Raw genomic sequence first — 20464 nt, 5'->3', positions numbered from 1 at the left:
TGATTCAAGAAATTAGGCAGGTCCTGCAATATACAAGTAAGTGAAATGAAGAGTCTTAGAACCACAAATGGTGTGAATGCAACTCCATCAGACTGAGTAATTTATGAGCGAGACTGACTAGAAGGAGCCATGTTGAAAGGCAACGTTCTAGGTGATGATGTTGTTTCAGTGGTGATTATGCCAATGAAATGGTCTCCTGGCCGGTAAAAGTTCCATGGTTTTTTCCTATCCCGGATCTCAAAATTCAGTGGGCATTTCACTCTAAGCTTCTCCGAGACTGCCTGAGACACCAGCAGCATCAGAAGCAATCGAAGCATAATGTACAGGACTGACACAATCTCCTTCCTGTTTCTAAACAAGAGCAAGAAGAATGAGAAGAATTCAAAGCACTCTCACTTTCCTGATTCAGACAGAGACAAAGCAATCTTCACATGGAAAGGAGAGAAAGGTACATTCAACATTTCAATCTTTGACTTCTGCTGTACAGAGAGTGAGCTGTGGCATTTATCTTTTTCTGATGAAAGATCCCTTTCTTGCTACTTTAGTCTGATGTTAATATCAAAGGCAGTCACTACAGCAGAAAGTGTCCCAAAGATCAGGATGGTGATAATTATAGTGATAAGCAATAACTCCTCTGGGGATTTTGAAGTTTTTCCAAGACTCCATGTACAGAAGGTCATCTGGAGAATAGCATGCAAGTAAGTGAAAAGTTACTAAAACCTTGGAGGTGTTACATATACCCTGAGAGGTGTTGTGGTCCTTCCTGTCAGGACATGCCCAGAAAATGATGCTGGAGGAAAATAGCTCAACATCCAAAGAATTGACTTCTGTCCTTGATTGTGATGTTTGGTCTCCAGAGACTGCTGAAGAAAGTCACTTCTGAAGTTTTATTAAACACTGTATCGATGCCTATCTTCTAATGCAAAGGAACCAATTAGTATCATTGAAACTTTCCTAATGTTAAGAGTAGGGTCATTTGGGGATTTTCTAGTTCTCCATATTTCAATCCTAAATTGGAGCTGATTTTAAAATTATTTGCACCTGAAGTGAAATTTAATTTCCAATCAATTCTAGAAATGTCAATTGTTGGATGAGAGCCAACTATCAGGCAGAAAAGTGGCAGTATGGGTATATAGGAGAAAGTTATAGAGATAATAAGTCTTTTTTCCCCCTTGACCTCTTTGTGCTATCCTTCCACAGTATTTTATATTTTGAAGCTTTATCAAATAAACACTGGGCTTTTGAGTTCTGCAGCTCTGACAGTGGCAGTGCCCTTGGCATGGTGGATGATGCAACTGGATTTCTTGCCACCCATCCAGAAACTGGTTTAGAAGAACCTGGTGGTCCCCACTTATTCTCTGTGGATGCAGTTGGTGGATAGAGGCCCTTTTGGCCTTCCCATCTCTGAGGCTATGTGTTAGTCCTCCCCCAATTATTGCCAAATAGTTGTAGATGTGATTGAGAGTCTCTATTTTCTTGATGCAGCTACCCTGTTTCACCGAAAATACAACCTACCCTAAAAGTAAGTCATAGCTTGATTTTTACATGTGTGCCCAATATAAGCCCTATACCAAAATAAATCCTAATTAAGATTCCACCCACTCCAGAGTGCACAGGTAATAATTAAGCTAGGTTGGGAATGGCGGGTGGAGCTGCCCTACTACTTACCTTTGGATAGTTGTAGCCAGGCCTCGCAGACCCCGACACCTACCTTGCAAGACCATTTCTTCTGCAGCCAGCAAGGCTTTCCTAAAGGCCTCTGTAGCTGATAATAGAGCCCCAGATTGATCTTTACTAATCGATGTATGTATGTATGTATGTATATATGTATGTATGTATGTATGTGTGTATGTATGTATGTATGTATGTATGTATGTATGTATGTATTCAGCTTTGTTCGGGTATTTTCCCACGTCATTACAGTTGTGCTTTTAAAGTTGTAGCGACATTTCAGCAGAATCTCATTTGCCATCATGAGGCTCGTGTATTGGGTTTGTCTTCATCGTGTTGACAGCCGTTTCTGTTTTAAATTTGATGCTAGCCTCATGCTTTGTTAGAATGGTTTTTTTCTTCATCCTGATTGGTTGAGAGGCTTGGTCTGTGTTTATTAGTCTTGGAGTTTGCTGTGTTCTTCTTGATTGGTGTTTCTAATATCTTCTGTCTGTTTTGTAGCATTTCTTTCTCTTGATTGGCTAGCAACATTGTGTGAAACTCATATCCAGTGTCCTTAGCCTAGAGGGGCAACAAACTCCATAGTTCTTGGTGATCTTACTTAGCAGTCTCTGAAGAAAAGATTCCATGTTGAAGGATAGCAGAAGTCAACAAAATACTGTAGGTGTTGAAATGCTGCATTTTCCTCCAGCCAGGGATGGGCTGTGACCGGTTCGCATCGGTTCAAGTGAATTGGTAGCTAATTTTATGGCCAGTTCAGTGAACTGGCAAATCCCATGCCTGGCTGGCCCCACCTACTCTGCCCCAGCCCTCCCAGGAGTCCCCACATGCCCTGTTTTGGATCACAAGTAAGTGCAGAGACTTGGGGAGGGTGAAAAATGGGCCTTGTGGAAGTTTTGGAAGGCCAAAAACAAGGCAGTTTCTGGGCTTCGGAGAGCCTCCGGAGCCTGGGGAGGCAATTCTGGAGGCTCAAAGATAAATTCATGTTCAGATTTGAATCTCTTCCTCAAACTAGGTGAAAACGGTCCCACACAGCCTGTTTTCACTCCCAGGCCAGGGTGGTATAGGAGGCGACTAGGCCATGCCCACCATGGCCACACCCACCCAGCAACTGGGCAGAGAAACAATTGCTAAATTTTTTGAAGGACATGCTCTATTCCGGCTTCCTTCCTGCAAACAGAGCCAAGGAAGAAGTTCAAGATCCCCAGAGGAAAAGTTGCTTCTCACTATAATTATCACCATGCTGCTCTTTGAGATGTCTTCTTCTATTTCTCCAGTGACTGATGTAAACATCAGACTGAAGCAATAAAAACATTAGTTTGTGCTGTTAAATATACCTTTCTCTCTTTTCCAGGTGAAGTTTGCTTTATCTCTGTCTGAATCAGGAAAACCACTTGGCTCTTGTGTGAGAACTTTTAATTCTTCAACTCTTCTTCCTGTTCTTGTTTAGAAACAGGAAGAGGAGTGATTGAACCCCATGAATTATGAACATCCTGCTTCTGTTTCTGATGCTACTGTTGTCCCTGCCAATCTCTGGGAATCTTACAATGAAATGTCCACTGACTTTGGAACACCAGGATGGAGAAAAACCATGGAGCTATTACAGACCAGGAGACCATTTCATTGCTATTATCATCACTGGCACAAAAATATTGAAATTAATGTTCCCTTTTAATGAGGCTCCTTCTATTCAATCTCATTTGTAAGTCATTCAGGATAATGGAGTTGCATACACTCCATTTATATTTCCAACACTCTCATTTTGTTCTCCTTATTCCACTTGCTCCTATATTGCAGCACCTGTCCTGTCTACTTTTCTGAATCATTTTGATTTCCATGTTTTCTTGGTCTTAGTTTGAGGAAGAGATTCAAATTCAAAGATGAGACAGAAAAAAGAAACCTGAAAGAAGTCCACCTCATTTTCCTCTCCCTGTTCAATTTTGAATTCATGACTTGAATACTGACTTTTGTTTAAATTAGAGATGATTGTAGTTTTCCCCGCCCAGCTCATTTCAAATATAACTACTCATTGATATTTACTTCCTGATCCTTATAGAAATACAGGATGGCTTATTTTTATAATTGGTTATTTTTATAATTGGGTCACTTTTAACATCTTCTTCCTTTTATGGTGGTTCTACATCAATTATTCAATTATTTTGAACCCTGGTTACTGGGCAGATAAAAATTAGCACTGCCACAAAGAATGGTGCATTTGCGATTCTAAATCCAGGTGGAAGACTGTATCAATTCCACCTTCCCAATATTCATTAAAATTAAATGGAGATGGGTGAGTATCATTTGTCTCTGGGTTTGAAATCAATATTGGATTAAGATTTTGAAGGCTTCAAGAGACAAAATGGATTAGATTGAAAAAAATGTGTTGTTGGTTCTGTTGATGATAATAACATGACCATTTTTACAGGAGTTTATATACTGCTCATTCAAAAGTGCATGCTTTATATTCACTAGTCAATAGCAATATATATATTGCTATTGATAATGATGGTGATGATAAAATAAACATTTTTTACAATAGAAAGTCTTCTGATCAGTCTAGAATGCTACGCTTTATTTTGGTTATTCAACTGGTCAATAAGAATCCCCAGCTGCTGCACAATCTCACACTTGGCTACAACATCCATGACAACTATTTGAACCCCATTGGCACTTCAGATGCCTTGCTGGACATGCTTTCTACTGGAGAAGCCAATGTTCCCAACTACAGCTGTGGAAGGAATGAAAACCCTTTGGCTTTTATTGATAGAGCTGACAGGGATATCACCATCCAGATGTCAAGATTTGTAGACCCCTACAAAGTCCCACAGGTTTGTATGTGTGCCTCTCTGTCTAGGAAAGTGAGTGGATTGGTAGGATGGATAAGTGATATATCCAACCATATCTCCTTTATGGAATTCAAAAGCTCTTTTTCTGCATGGCCACTTTGAGATATGTAGCCTAGTGATGGGATTGACACTGGGGAGTGGGAAAGCATGACAGTAGCCATATCATTGAATGACACCATCCCCATTGCTTGGAGGGCTTCTGCTGTACATTTGCAAAGTCAAGGAGAGTCTCTGTGTCTAATAAAAAAGTCTTCTGTACAAAAGAAACACCGACGGAAAGCTCTTGTTTTGTATATCCTATCAGCCAAACTAATTATATTGTCAATGATGTACAAATCCCAGATTCATAAAAAGAATCCCTATGGCTTATCTTATTTAAAGTTTATAAGACATACATCACATAAGATATATAAGGCAAATGCTGCCCACAATCTGGAGTTTGATCCTGAAAGGGCTCAAGGTTTAAGTCAGTCTTCCATCCTTTTGAGGTTGGTAAAATGAGGGCACAGATTGTTCCAGGCAATATATTGACTCTGTAAACCACCCAGAGAGTGCTGTAAAGGATTATGGGATGGTATATACCCTCTAGTGCAGCTGGAACAATCTGGAGCAAGATATGTTCATATTGGATTTAACCAAGCTTTATAATGAAATGTTGTGTATTTTTGGAAATCCAGAGACAGAAGACTTAACACATCTATTATTTTAATATCAATTGTATAAGAAAGAGAGTTCAGTATGTTGAATGGCACATTAATGAATGACCTATTGCAATCCTTATATCTAAACAACAGCATATTTTCTTTGTTGACATAATTTAAAACTTACATATAATATGGCTCTTTATTTGAACAAAAAAGTTCAGCTGAAATCTGCAAATGTGGTTCTGATTGTGGAAAAAAATAGGGGTGATATAGAAATATGATTTACACTCTTTATTCTGATTCATATTTAATTTCTTTTTTTCTTGCTAATGATCTGTGTTTAATATTTTTATCTTGATATGATCTATTGGCTAATCAGCAATACAATATTATAATATGCTCATGACAAAAAAGGTGGATTTATTGAAAGCTAATAACATCCTAAATACAGCATTCTTTGCCGCTTTTTCAGATCCGTTTGACTGCTTCAGAAGCTCTGAGTGATAAAAGTCAATTCCCTTTTTTCTACCAGATGCTCCCTAAATTAGAGATTCTCTACCCAGGAATTGTCCAACTGCTTCTCCATTTCAGATGGATCTTGATTGGCCTCTTTGCTTCAGACACAGAGAAGGGAGAAAATTTCATGAGGACTTTTACTCCTATTCTTGTCAGGAATGGAATTTGTATTGTTATATCACAACAATTCTCAACTACGGGACAAACAGAACTCTTCATGGATGCTGTTTCTAAGTGGAGACAAGTCAATGTCTTTGTTCACTTTATAGAATATTTTTCCATTTTGGACAGACTTCTTATTTTCCATTCAACACTTACAAGTTTGCCAGAACCCATTGAAGGGAAAGTCTGGATAAATGCAGGCTTTGGGGAATTGCCAATAAGAAGACACACATTTCTCAAATACGTCCATAGTGTTTGGACCTATGGTTTTCAGTGGAAGAAAAGGCCAAATGATAGTTCCTTCAAACCAGATCTCTTTGTACAACCACAGTTAGGAGATCAGTCTTTTCACTGTTCTTTTTCAAAAGACATCATTTCTGTCAAAGGCCAGAGAAGATGCATTCAGAAATCACCACTGAAAACAAAAATGGAAAGAAACAAGATCTGGAACCGATATACCCATATGGCTTATACTTTGATTAATACTCTAGCCCATACCTTGAATTCTGCCTATTCCTCCATGTTCAAGAGAAGAAGGAAAGAGAGAGAAGAGAAGTTGGAGGCTCAAAGGCTTCAGCCATGGCAGGTGTGGGGTCCTCACTTTCTTTGGAGAGGGAATGCTAGGGAGGATGGAAACCATCTCAACCTTTTTGTGCTTCAAAAGGCCAACAAGGTTAACCAATCCAATCTCTTGTACATAATGTTCCAAAGAGTGTATAAATATATATATATATATATACCCTCAGAAAACATATATATGTATAACCTCAGAATATATAGATACTAGATACTTCGAATCTTACGTGGGAGAAAACCCGAACAACCAAAGATCCATATATATATATATATATATATATATATATATATATATATATATATATATATATATATATGATCTTTGGTTGTTCGGTTTTCCTGCGTAAGATTCGAGAGTATCTGGACAACTTCGATGAAGTCTCATTCATCATCTTCAGGCTTCTGTCTTCGGCTCTCTGCTTCTCAGAGTGAAGCACTGAGAAGCAAGAGCCAAAGACAGAAGCCTGAAGATGATGAATGAGACTTCATCGAAACGTTGCCTAGAGACTTCGAATCTTATGTGGGAGAAAACCCGAACAACCAAAGATCCACATACAAATACCCGCGGGAACCTCAGAAAACATATATATATATACACACACACACACACACACACACACACACACACACACACACATATTTGTTTTCTTAAGTTTTCGTGGGTACTTACATGTATGGTATTCAGCTTTGTTTGGGTATTTTCCCGCGTCATTATAGTTGTGCTTTTAAAGTTGTAGCAACGTTTCAGCAGAATCTCATCTGCCATCAATACACAATACAGAAGCCTGATGATGGCAGATGAGATTCTGCCGAAACGTTAAAAGCACAACTATAATGATGTGGGAAAATACCCGAACAAAGCTGAATTCCATACACACACACACACACACACACACACACATACAAAGATTGAGAGCATCTTGGCAACATTGGCTTCATGCTTGTGTGAGCAAAGTGCGCAAAAGAATGCAGAGGAAAAACAACAATGGTGATTTGTTGATGTTGAAGAACATTGCCAACATGCTCTCAATCTTACACAGGAAAAGACCCGAATACGCCAAGACCTGCATAACTGTACACGTGAAAATCTACGAAAACAAATATGTGTGTGTGTGTATGTGTATAGATAGATACATAGATATAGTTATAGTTATAGTTATAGTTATAGTTATAGATAGATAGATAGATATAGATATAGATATACAGTAAGTATATATATTAAACAATATTAATGTTACAGTGTGTGCATTTTTAAATAATTTCCTGTCTTTATGAATTTGTGATTAGCATTTTAGAATTTTATGTTTATAATTTGAAGAAGACTCTGAGACCATTTAAGTGCCATGCCCCTCCTTTACAAAAACCCCAGTTAAAGCTTTAAGTGATGGCAGCTGGGTCTTGGCATTAAAACAATCATTGCAGGGGAAACTGAACTTATCTGGTTCACCAGATCAGCTCTAAAACTGCTCCTCTTTTTAGAATGTTTTCCATATCATTCAGCCAGAATTTCCTCTCTTGTGACGGAGTTGAGTTTTCCATTTGTCCATGTCCAACTCTCTAGAATAATAGCAAGCTTCTGTGAAGCACCTTTCAATTATTGGAAGAGTGCTGTATCCTCCGTTTTCCAGTCAAGAGATCATTTCATTTGGAAAAGGTGCTATCAGACTCCTTCTGATTTTCAGCCCTCAAAGAGCAACCTAGCTCTTCTCCTACTTGTCTTCCTTAAGGCTAAGATCAACTCCTTCGATCTCTTCCTTGGTTTCATTGTCTTTTTCTAAAGCTGATCCAGTATTTGTGCTTCTCAAAATGTAGTGTTTGCAAGATGACTTTCTACTTGTCTTAATTTTTCTCGAAATCAGGATGTTCACTCCTGAAACTTTTATGGATGGATTTGTCTTCATTCCATGAACATCACGCTTCCAACTCACAATTCTTTTGCAGTCTATGATTTTGAAATCATTTTCACAAATATTCTTATCAAGTGTAATATCCATCATCCTTTCTCCAATGCACCATTAATGACATTCTTATCCAATTACATAATGTTAATTATCCAATCATTGACATACTACTAATTTATTATAATCAGTGACCAGTATACATACATACCAAACACACACATAAACACACATACATAGATATAAGAAAATGTACAAATGAAATCTTGATGAAATGTGTACATTAAAGCTGCCATCCCTTTTTTCTTATAAGCTATGCCATACACTGTTAAGTCCTAGTTGCTAAAAAACCAAAAACTTTTCTAGTGGCTTTTGTTTATGTATTTATCTGTATTAGAAAATTATAAATATTTTTTTCTTGATGCTTTATATTTTTAAATAAGTTCATAATCGTTTTGTCTATCAATTGGTATAAACATTTTATCCAAAAATTATGATTACTCAACTCTACTTTTCTATATTACAGAAACATAGAAGAATAGATGACTAATGTTTGTTTTTTGTTTTGTTTTGTTTTTTGTTTTTCCCAAATTTTGTTCTATTGTACTTTACTAATTCATTTGATTCTTTTTGTTAGTTTTTATTTTTTTCATTTTTAGTTTTAAATGTGGTTTTACATTGTGTAAGCCACCTCAAGTCACCATGAATGAATAGGCGGCAATATAAATTAAATAAATAAAAAATGGCTATTTAGTGAGTTTTATGGGGAGCATTGAAAATTATTTTTTTTAATAATTTTTTTTTAAATTTTTTAATAACAAGCATAAGCATACATAACAACATTAACATAAACATAACACAAAAAACATAAAAATATCCTTCTTCATAAATTTACATACCGTGCATCGATTAGTTTACCACTTTTTTTGTGCATCCATTTCCCAGTCACTAGTATAATTATATTACATAATAGCTCATATTATCAATCAATAATTGTATAACCTAATATCATCACTAAAAAAAAAAACATTTATAATTTTGTTAATTCATATTTTAACAAGATAACTATGATTTGCTTAATTTATTTTACAATAAATCATAAGATCATACCAAATCAACCTTGATAATGTTTTATAAAGATAATATCAAAAAGAAAAAAAATTTTTTTTTATGCTAAATCAAATATTCTATCATTATGTTTTATTATCTAACCATTGATAAAAAAGATTCCAAACTTCATAAAATTGTTTTTCTTCTTGTTCTCTGATTTCAAATGTCAATTTACTCATTTCAGCACAGTCCAATATTTTCTTAATAATTTCTTCTTCTGATGGAGTTTTCTCACTCTTCCAGTTCTTAGCAAATACAATCCTAGCCGCTGTCAATACATTTACAATCAAATACTTCAAATTTTTATTATATATATCAGGTAAGATTCCCAATAAAATAATCTCTGGTTTCAAGTCTATATGTATCTTTATCATTTTTTCCAACCATATGCGGATTTTAGTCCAATATTTTCTAGCGTCCTCACAAGTCCACCACATATGGTAGTATGAGCCAGGTATCTGACGACATTTCCAACATTTTTCAGATTTATTCTTAAACATTCTTGCAATTCTTGTCGGGGGAAAATGCCACCTGTAAAACATCTTATACAAGTTTTCTTTATAAGCTGTTGACATTGTCATTTTATAATTTTGAGACCACAATTTTTCCCATTTCTCCAAATCAATCCCATATCCAAAATTCTTCCCCCAAACAATCATCGTTTCTTTAACTTGTTCCTCCTCTAATAAAATTTCCAACAAATAAGTGTATAATTTTTTAATCATTTTTTCATCAGTACCTGTCAAGATCCTGTCTAAATCAGTCAATTTATCATAAAATCCCTCCGCTTTAGAATCTATAAGATACCTTGAATGTATTTGCACATATGAAAACCAATTCATCTTTATGCCTTGTTCTTCTAGTTTTTGCATTGTTTTAAGTTCACTCTTTTCATCCAATATTTCCCCATATCTAACTGTTTGTTCTTTCTCATATATTATAGGATAAGAAAAGGCTTCAATAGTTGATAACCAGACTGGGATTTTCAAATAACATTTTCTCTTAATTTTCTCCCAATTCAACCATAAAGACTCCCTTATGTAATGCCTTCTAAAATAGCCCTGCGATTTAGTTCCCTTATACCACAAAAAAGCATGCCATCCCAGTAATAAATCATGCCTCTCTAGTGTCAACAATCTAGTCTTTTTTAATGTTATCCAATCCTTAACCCACATTAAATTTGCCGCTTGGTAATACAACTCCCAATTCGGAAGGCCAAAACCTACTCTAATTCTAGCATCTTGCAGAAGTTTTAATTTTATTCTGGCTTTCTTACCTTGCCATATAAACTTCAACACAATTTTATTTAAATCTTCAAAGTAGTCTTTACCAAGCCTAATTGGTATGGTTTGGAATAAATATAAAATTCTGGGTAAAATATTCATCTTGATTGTTGAAATTCTACCTATCAATGACAGTTGTAGATTTTCCCATTTTTTCAAATCAAATGCTATCTGTTGTTTAAGTTTAACATAGTTATTCTCTTTCAATGTAGTACATCTTGACGTCAAATATATCCCCAGATATTTAACCTTATTCGTAACTTGAATTTTCAATAAATCTGCCAATTCATCTCTTTGTTTTAATGACATATTCTTTGTCAAGATCTTTGTTTTATCTTTGTTTATTTTCAAGCCGGCCATCTCACCATAAATCTCTATCTTTTCCAGTAGCTTTAAAGCTATTCCTAGAGGATCTTCCAAAATAAAAACCAAGTCATCCGCAAAGGCTTGCAATTTAAATTTCTCCTTCTTAAATTTCATTCCTTTTATATTTGGATCCTCTCTAATGTTTCTATTCAGCACTTCCAAAGTCAATATAAATAACAACGGTGATAATGGGCAACCTTGTCTTGTGCCTTTTCTTATATTAATAGAATCTGTAAAATCTCCCTCTATCATCACTCTTGCTGTTTGTTTATCATATATGGCTTCTATTGCATGAATACATTTTCTAGCAAAGCCCATCTGTTCCAATAACAAAAACATGAATCTCCAATTCACATTATCAAATGCTTTTTGGGCATCTAAAAATACCAAAGCCATTTGTCTTTCAGGGTGTGCCTCGTAATATTCCAAAGTGTCCAAAATTACCCTCATATTATCCCTAATTTGTCTCCTTGGCAGGAATCCATTCTGGTCAGGATGAATAAAGTTATTTAGATATCTTTTGAGCCTTTCTGCCAAGATGGAAGCAAAGATTCTGTAATCTGCATTCAGTAAAGAAATAGGTCTATAGTTCTTAATTTGTGATAGATCAGTCCCTTCTTTTGGAATAAGTGTAATATAAGCTTCTGACCATGTTTTAGGTATTTTCTTATTTAACATGGCTTCATTCATAACTTCTAACAATGGAATGCTCAACGATTCTTGTAATGTTTTATAAAATTCTGCCGGGAGCCCATCTGGGCCTGGTGCTTTTCCATTATTCTGCCTATTAAATGCTTCCGTTAGTTCCATCATTGTTATGGTACTTTCTAACATTTTTTCAGTCTCTTCAGATATCTTGGGTAGGTTAGCATTTTGTAGATAAAGCTTAATTCTTTCCTCATCAAAATCCTCCTGTTTATATAATTGTCCATAAAAGTCTTGGATAATTATCTTTTTGTCCTTATTACCATAACACATTTGACCTTGATCATCTATTAACTGTACTATTCTCCTAGATTCTTTCTCCTTTCTCAATTTGTATGCTAGCCATCTACCTGGTTTGTTTGCATCTTCAAAATAGTTCTGTTTAGCACTTCTAATTTTGTGTGCCAACTCCTCTTTCTCCGCCTGACCCATCTTATGTTTAATTATATCCATTTTGAATTTAATATCTTTTTTCTGTGGCATATTCTGCAAATCTTTTTCCAGTTTTTTATAATCATCTTCTAAAGCTTTAATAGTTTGCCTCTTCCTAATATTCTTTTTCTTTGTATAGTCCATTATTAATCCTCTCACATATGCCTTCATTGTATCCCAAACATTCTGCATTGAAGTATCTTCTTTTTTATTTTCAATGAAAAAGAAGGCCAATTCTTTGTCCATCCATTGTATAAAGTCTTTTTCCTTTAAGATAGCGTTATTTAATGTCCATCTAGGTCTTCTTCTTTGTCCTTTCCATTTAATTGTCATAGGGTTATGGTCAGCCCATATACCCGTTTCTATATTTGTTTCTTGAATGTTAGATATTAGTTCTGATGAGGTCCAAATCATATCTATTCTGGACCATGATAAGTGTCTATTTGAATAAAAAGTATATTGCTGCGTTTTACCATTTCTTTCTCTCCATATATCTTTTAAATTTAATTCATCTACCATTTTAAAAAAGGATTTAGGGAGAGTCTTTCTATTTTGTTTTAATGCTGTCGCTGTATAGTCCAATTTATTATCTACAATTCCATTAAGATCTCCCATCATAATTATATTGCCATGATCCAGTCCAATTAATTTCATATGTAGCTTTTTATAAAATTCTTCTTGTTTATCGTTCGGAGCATAAATTGCAACAAGTAATATTTTTATATTGTTATCCACTATTTCAACCATTAATACTCTTCCATCTTCATCAGTATAAACCAATTTTGCTATAATATTTTCTTTAATATACAGGACCACTCCTCTTTTCTTACAGTTAGTCAAGGAAGTAAAAATTTTCCCCAGTTTTGGTCTTACCAATAATCGTTGATATTGTTTTTTAATATGTACTTCTTGTAGGCAAATTATATCAAATTTTAACTTCTCTAATTTATGAAAGATTTTTCTTCTTTTAATAGCAGAGTTCAATCCATTTATATTCATAGAAATCATTTTTTTTTCTTCCATAGTTATGTTTTATATTTAGGTCTAACAGTTCTTGTGGATCTTACTTCACGTTGTTCTTTGGTCTACATTTGTCCACCTACCGCACCTTCTTCTTTCCCCGGTCTCATCTGGTCTTCTTGAGGCTCAATTGCAAATTATTGAAAATTATTGATAGCAAATCAATATTAATTCAGATAATTATCATACCATCCAGCCATCACTTAACTAGATTCCTAATCTCATCAAAAATTGTTTTACTGAAATCAAGTTATATCATCAGCATTTCTATAATCTATTTAGGAAGTGTAATAAGATGGAGAATGACTTTGGGGACAGGAAGAAGAGTTGCTGCCCCTAAGGAAGGACCGGATAAAAGCTGGAAGCCCACAGCTATGTAATGTAAGAGAAAAAAGTGAGAAAGGATTTTCAGGATGAATAAAAAGTTGGTAGGAAAATTGTACATTCAGAATTAGAAAATTCTGCTAATGTAGCATTAAAGTAAAGTAGAATTACCTCATCTGGCCATCTTTCATGTCTGGTTTACCTGGGACATAATTAGCCTCACAACTTTCTCCCTGACCAGTTCAGGCTTTTTGGTAATTACCCTGTAGTTTTCAAGGACTTTATGTGAATAATCTCTGCATTTATTTGTTTGTTCAATTTATGACCCAGCCTAGAATGATCCCTATAGTGTACAAGTTTTATTAATCATTTACTTTATCAATTTATATATATTTTCAACATATGATTGGCTAATTTTGCTGAACCTTTTTCTTTTTTCTCTTTTGGGGATACTGATAACACTTGTTCTTCCAGCTCAGGATATTTGCAAGTGAGACAACTGTAGTAGAAAGATTCAAATGTGAAAAAAAAAACATGTGGGGTTAGAAAAATAAACAACGTTTCTGCTGTTACAAATCCTGGATATTTCTGTTCTAGTTCCATCCATTTCTGAAAAAGAATGAGTTTTGCAATCTTTCCCACATGAAACTGTACTTGGACCAAAATGGGGATATAGCAGCAGATCTGAACATTATAAGCATGATAGTTCTCTCCAGAGAGGATCCCATTACAAAGCAACTAGGCAGTTTTGAAAGACAGAGGCTTACTATTGACCAAGATGCTCTTTCACAGCTAAAGTTGCTCAATAAGGTAGGTGAAACATTGGTATCTTTTCTCTGTTTTCCAAAGCCTTGAGAAACATTTTAAATGGCTAAACCTATTCACCAGTGGTGGGATTCATTTTTTTTTACTACCAGTTCTATGGGCATGGCTTGGTAGGTGTGGCAGGGGAAGGATTCTGTAAAATCTCCAGTCAGAGGTGGTATTTGCCGGTTCTCCAAACTACTCAAAATTTTCACTACTGGTCCTCCAGAACTGGTCAGAACCTGCTGAATGCCACCTCTGCTATTCACCAAAAAAAATGGCCTTCTCTGAAAATTGAATGTGGAGAGTAGAACCCTTATAATTTTCTTAAATGACTTTGGAGGCTTCAGTACAATTGATAAGGGGTCCTTCAGATGCTGTAATATGGAACATTATTTCAAATTGATTCAGCTATGTCCATCATGGGATGCCTTGTGATAATTCTTTAGGCTATTCTGTGTCCCCTGTGCAAACTGTTATCTGTATAAAGCTAGTGAAAGGGGACATTTTTTCCAGGAACTTTGGTAGTACATTGGTTCGAATGTAGTCTTGTCATCTAATTCTGCCCACAGTCAGGAGTTCGATCCTGTCTGGCTGAAGGTTGACTTAGTCTTCCATCCTTCAAAGGTCAGTAAAATGAGGAGCCAGATAGTTGGGGGCATGATGCTGACTTTGTAAACCAATTAGAAAATGCAGTAAGGCACTGTGAAGCGGTATATAGGTCTAAGTGCTATTGCTATTGCCATCAAATGCTGGGGATTTTGATGTTGAGAGCATCAACTTGTCTTGTTTCCATGTTTCCTTAGAGTAGCAAAATATAATGAAACTCTTTTCTCCAAGGCCCAAGTTCCCAGTCAGGTAAAAGAGTCAAGGATAATTCTAATCAAGACTGGATTCACTTCCTGTTGATACCATTGGAAAATGAGTTTTGGAATTCAAGTTTAGCTTGCCATGGTTGGGCGGGTGTATAATCTGGGATGTTATTAAACAGAACATACCTAGTCAGAGTTATCCACAGTTGTATTTCATGCCTTGGGGATAGAAGAATAGGTCTTCTGCTCCTGGAGAAAAGGTCCAAGGCTCTCAGTTCACATGAAACCATAATGACTGTTTTGATATGCCCTAATCCAAAAAACCCCAAAGCACTGAAACATGACTTGATCCAAAGAAAAGCCCATCCTCATATTGGAAGAAATGAAGGATGATCTGAAAAAGAAAGTTACTTAGTTTTGGTCTTCAGCTTATTACTTTATATGGTATATCCTTGAATACAATTCTTTACCTTAATTGTTAGTTGCTTTAAATCTCTCTCTAAATCTCCTTGCTTATCAATCCAGACCAAATGGAGCAAGTGGCCAGTTTTAAGTTTCTGTGTGTTACCATAAAAGAGGACCTGACCTGGGGTGCTCACATTGCAGCCCTGGTCAAAAGGGTGCCCAGCAGACATTATACTACCTGAGACTTTTCAGAAAACAACAACTGAATGAAAAACTGTTGGTGACCTTCTACCACTGCACCATAGAGAGTATCTTAACTTACTGCACCCCTGTATGGTTTGCCAATTGCACAGTGGCAGATAGGAAAGCATTCCAGAGAGTTAATGTCATTGCCCAGAAGATCATTGGTTGCTCTCTCCCCTCTTTGGAAGAGCTTTATAGCTCCCGCTGCCTTAAGAAAACTCAAAATATTCTCAAAGATCCATCTTGGGCACACACACACCCTTTTTATTGAACTATTACCATCTGGCAGACAGGATAATAAAAACAAGGACAAATAGGTTGAAAAACAGCTTCTATTCCAGGGCAATAGCCCTGTTGAATGCTGCTGTATAGTGCAGTGTTGTATAGTGCAGTATTGTATAGTGCAGTGTTGGTGCGGTGTTGGGAGTTTCAATGAAATATGTGGAGTGTGAAGGATGTATGTTTGTGTTTATTTTCATGGTCATGATGTGTACTGAAGATGGTGTTTGATTTCGTTGTATGAGGTGCAATGACAATAAAGTAAACTGAACTAAATTCTGGGAAAAAGGAGGCTCCAAATTTAACCAATAATAGCTATCTTTTCATGCCAGTGGGTATCACTTAATTGTGGTTTTCCAACAGAAAGGACCTTCTTTGGATACCAAGCTTGACCTTAGAAACATCTCTTGCTGACACAGAGTTCTTAGTCATGTCCCAAGTAGTGCAGGAAAAAAATGCCTGACTTTTCTTTTTGAGGAAGATATTCTCATGACCTCACCTGCATCTCCTCTCTCTAAACTGAGTGAATATAGACTGAGTGAAACCAAGCTCAATAGCAGTAACTATGAGAGGGATCTTGGAGTCTTAGTGGACAACCAGCTAAATATGAGCCAGCAGTGTGCAGCAGCAGACAAAAAGGCTAATGCAATCCTAAATTGTATTAACAGAGGGATACAGACAAGATCAAGGGAAGTACTAATACCACTCTATAAAGCCTTAGTAAGACCACACGAAGAGTACTGCATCCAGTTTGGGTCACCACATTATAAAAAAGATATTGAGACTCTAGAAATAGTACAGAGAAGAGCAACCAGGATAATTAGGGGACTGGAGGCTAAAACATACAAGGAACGGTTGCAGGAACTGGGCTTGGCTAGTCTAGTAAAGAAAAGGACCAGGGGAGACATGATAGCGGTCTTCCAATATTTGAGGCACTGCCACAGGGAGGTCAAGCTATTTTCTAAAGCTCCTGGAGGCCAGACAAGGAATAATGGATGGAAACTGAACAATGAGAGATTTAACTTGCAAACAAGGACAAACTTTCTGACAGTGAGAACAATGAACCAATGGAACAGCTTGCCCTCGGAAATTGTGGGAGTGCCATCAGTTGAGACTTTCAAGAAAAGATTGGACTACAATTTGTCAGAAATGTTGTGGGGTCTCCCACTTGGGTGGGGGCTTGGACAAGGGGACCTACAAGGTCCCTTCCAACTCTGATTATCTGTATATCTCTAACTTCTAGAAACTAAGCAGTTATTTTTAGTCTTAATTCACCAGCATGGCAGCCATATAAATTTAGCAAATAAATATACAAATCCACAAAGAAAAGATCCATTAAGGTTGGCATTCCTGATCTGTAATGAAGTTTTTCTTTATATCTTAACTGGGAGGTGGTTACAAATGGGGTGGCTTTGCAATGATACATGTAGTCCAGTAGAAAACTTTCCTGATCCAACTGGAAAGAAGTTTCTTTCATCATCACAGTTTTATTCTGTTTCATGAATCTAGTAAAATAAAAATTTCATAAAACTTTCAGAATAAAATTCCTTCTAAACATTAATATGAATAAAACAGTACATTTTAAATTGGGTATATGAAGAAAAGAGGAATGCATATTAATACAGCCATGTGGAAAAACTACTAATTGTCACTTCATGCTTAAATCCTTTCTCAATTGCTCCTCTCCAGAATCTATTAAGTAGAAATGTCCTCTCTTGCAACTTGATAGCACAAAGGCAAAGGGGAAAAATTAAGTGAAGAATCTGCCAGTCGTTGAATCCCCTGCAACATTGGGAATGAGGATTTTTTTATTTACCTAAGTGAAATCCAGCTTGACTAGGCTATAAATTTACAGTATATCCACCTCCGTTATTCATTGATGGTTAGTTCTACCTTAGTACATTTGCCATTCCTTGTTTTTTTCTTTAGTCTCTGCCTCAGTCCAAATGTGTGGAAAATTGCCGTGCTGGATTTTTCAAGCAGGTTCAGAAAGGACAGCCAATTTGCTGCTATGATTGTGTTCCTTGTCCAGAGGGGACCATCTCCACTCAGGAAGGTGGGTGACATCACAGAAAAGGATACTGGATTCATCCAGAGCACTTTGATCAATGTGCTTTTTAAATGAGACACATCTAAGGTTGACAATTTTGGGGATCTTAATTTACAAGCTGCTGAATGTCTTCCATAATGGGAGGAATAAGAAGAAGACCTTGAAGGATGAGGTAGGAAGAGATAGAAGAACATGGTGGATTATGCAAGGTTACTTGTATCAGAGGAAACCTCTCTCCTATTTGCCAGTTTGAAACTGTCCTTGTATGTTCACCTTTCTCAGGAACATCTGAATTGTTTGAAATTGAAGAAAGGTTACAGGTCAATGGCTTTTGCTCATCAAATCCAGTTTATATTACAGACCATAAGATATACCAATCAATCAATTCATTAATCAGTCCATCTTTATCAAAATCATGGAACCACATAAACAAAAAAGATCTAATTCAGGAACCCTGGAGAGAGAGCATTTGGGTTCAAGAGACAAGAGAAATAAAGATACAAACTCAGCACAGAGAGGTTAGGTGTGAAAGAAAGGATGCAAATTAAATTTACAATTATTAGAGGTAAAATTTGTCTTTTTAAAATTTCTAATGCTTTAATTTTCCATGTTATGGATTAAGAGGCAGCGGTGGGATTCTACCAGTTCGTACATATTCGCTAGAACCAGTTGTTAACATTCTAAGCAGTTTGGAGAACCAGTTGTTAGAGGAAATTACTGGCCTAATCCTGTAAGGAAGGCAGGAAGGATACATTCTGGTGTTGCTTACAGAAACTGCCTCTCCGTTAACCCTTATTACATTCTTGGCAGGACTAGACTTCCTGCCTCTGGAACTTCTCTGGAGGTTTTTTCCCCTCCTTTGCTGGTACTTTGCTTGTGTGGAGTGACCATTCAAAGTTACAATGGCACTGAAAAAAATGACTTATGACCATTTTTCACGCTTACGATGGTTGCAGCATCCCCACAGTCATGAGAGGCCAGGCGAGGAGATGGGTGGCTCGATGTGAGTGATATTGAGTTGGCCACGCCCAGCCTGTCACATGACCACCAAGCCACACACAACAACTAAACCATGTCCACAGAACCGGTTGTTAAAAAATTTGAATCCCATCCCTGTTAAGAGGTAAATATTGTTTATCCCCGAGTTTAACAATCCCACAACCACCAGAACCACCATCATGGATTCCTTGGTTGGACTACTACTGTGTGTTACCTTTTGAATGAATGAATGAATTTTTCATTGACCAAGTGTGATTAGACCAGGGGTGGGATTCTGCCGGTTTGGCTGAACCAGAAGCTCCAAAGGTCATCTGGGAGCCAATTCGTTTGTTCTGATGATCAGGTGTGGGCCCACCTACCTGCTCCGGCTCCATACTGACCTTTATTTCCTGCTTTTGAAGCTCAGCTGCATTGCTTGGCACAGTAGATTGCTGTGCATCCGCTGTTGAAGACACAGTGTCAATGTGTGCTCCTTTCAAAATCCAAGAAAGAAATACTCGGACTCCATGGTTCAGAGCAAAGTTCTTCTTTTACTGGAAGATGAAAAGGAAGCTACAAATGGAATTCCGAAAGTGAGAATTTGGCGCGCAGATCACACATACAAAGAAATGGAATTGTTCCCACCCCCCGAAGTCCAGAAGTCTCTTCCAATTAAAAGTTCTGAATATGATCATGTGAGCATCTTCAGGTGGTGATGAGGCCTCTGTCCGTTGACCTTGACATATTTTGATAAGACTTCGCAGCTGCGCAAAAAGGATAGAGGCTAGCAAGGAAATGGAAAGTTGGAAAGAAGAAATCCCCCCCTTCTTCTGCCCACAGTAAAGGAATGCAAAACACCTCCAGCTCTCTTCCCCTCCACAATTACCCCCCCCGTTGCTAATGACAGCCGAAGGAAGTAAGCCTAGCAGTAGAGAAACTAAGGGAGAAATAAAGGGGATGGATAGCAGTTGGGGTACCCGAAGAGATCTTGAGGCTGACATTCGGACCCCCTAGAAAAAAGGACATTAGTCCCTGTAAGAGAGAATAAAAGATATGTTAAGCATTGCATACATTCTTATGGTTTATCAGGATACTTAGTATAAAATTTCTTTAGCAGGTCAGGAGCCCTAATGTCTTTTTCGTTCACCCACTCAGCATGAGAGGGGGAAAATGTTTCCAGGCTACAAGATATTGTAGACGACCCTCCATTTCCGAGAGTCTAAAATCTCTTTAATCTCAAAATGTTGTTCACCCTCAATCAACAATGGGACGGGGGGATCAGTCTGCGTCGGTCTCAATGTACAGGTATGTTCGGGTTTTAGCAGGCTAACATGGAAAAT

General features: G+C 36.8%; 1 protein-coding gene across 2 annotated transcripts in view; it reads right to left on the bottom strand.

The window, feature by feature from the left end:
* Positions 1 to 20464, bottom strand: part of LOC148126699 (vomeronasal type-2 receptor 26-like) — a 76250-nt gene that overhangs the window by 14982 nt on the left and 40804 nt on the right. The window contains exons 5-6 of one of the 2 annotated variants that reach the window (XM_087928237.1): positions 19526 to 19587; positions 18146 to 18434 (exon numbers count right to left, since the gene is read on the bottom strand). The exons of the other annotated variant lie outside the window; for it this stretch is intronic. Of the exons in view, the coding sequence (XP_087784363.1) occupies positions 18384 to 18434; positions 19526 to 19587 (113 nt within the window). The 3' untranslated portion in view covers positions 18146 to 18383. Of the gene's footprint in view, positions 1 to 18145; positions 18435 to 19525; positions 19588 to 20464 lie in introns of those variants that run through there. 2 annotated transcript variants of the gene reach the window in all.

The sequence above is a fragment of the Pseudonaja textilis genome, chromosome 2, assembly GCF_049901715.1.
Source record: "Pseudonaja textilis isolate UNSWEBS1 chromosome 2, rPseTex1.2, whole genome shotgun sequence".
Lineage (NCBI taxonomy): Eukaryota > Metazoa > Chordata > Lepidosauria > Squamata > Elapidae > Pseudonaja > Pseudonaja textilis.
Note: the sequence above shows the minus strand (reverse complement) of the source record. Positions and strands in the feature narration are given on the sequence as shown.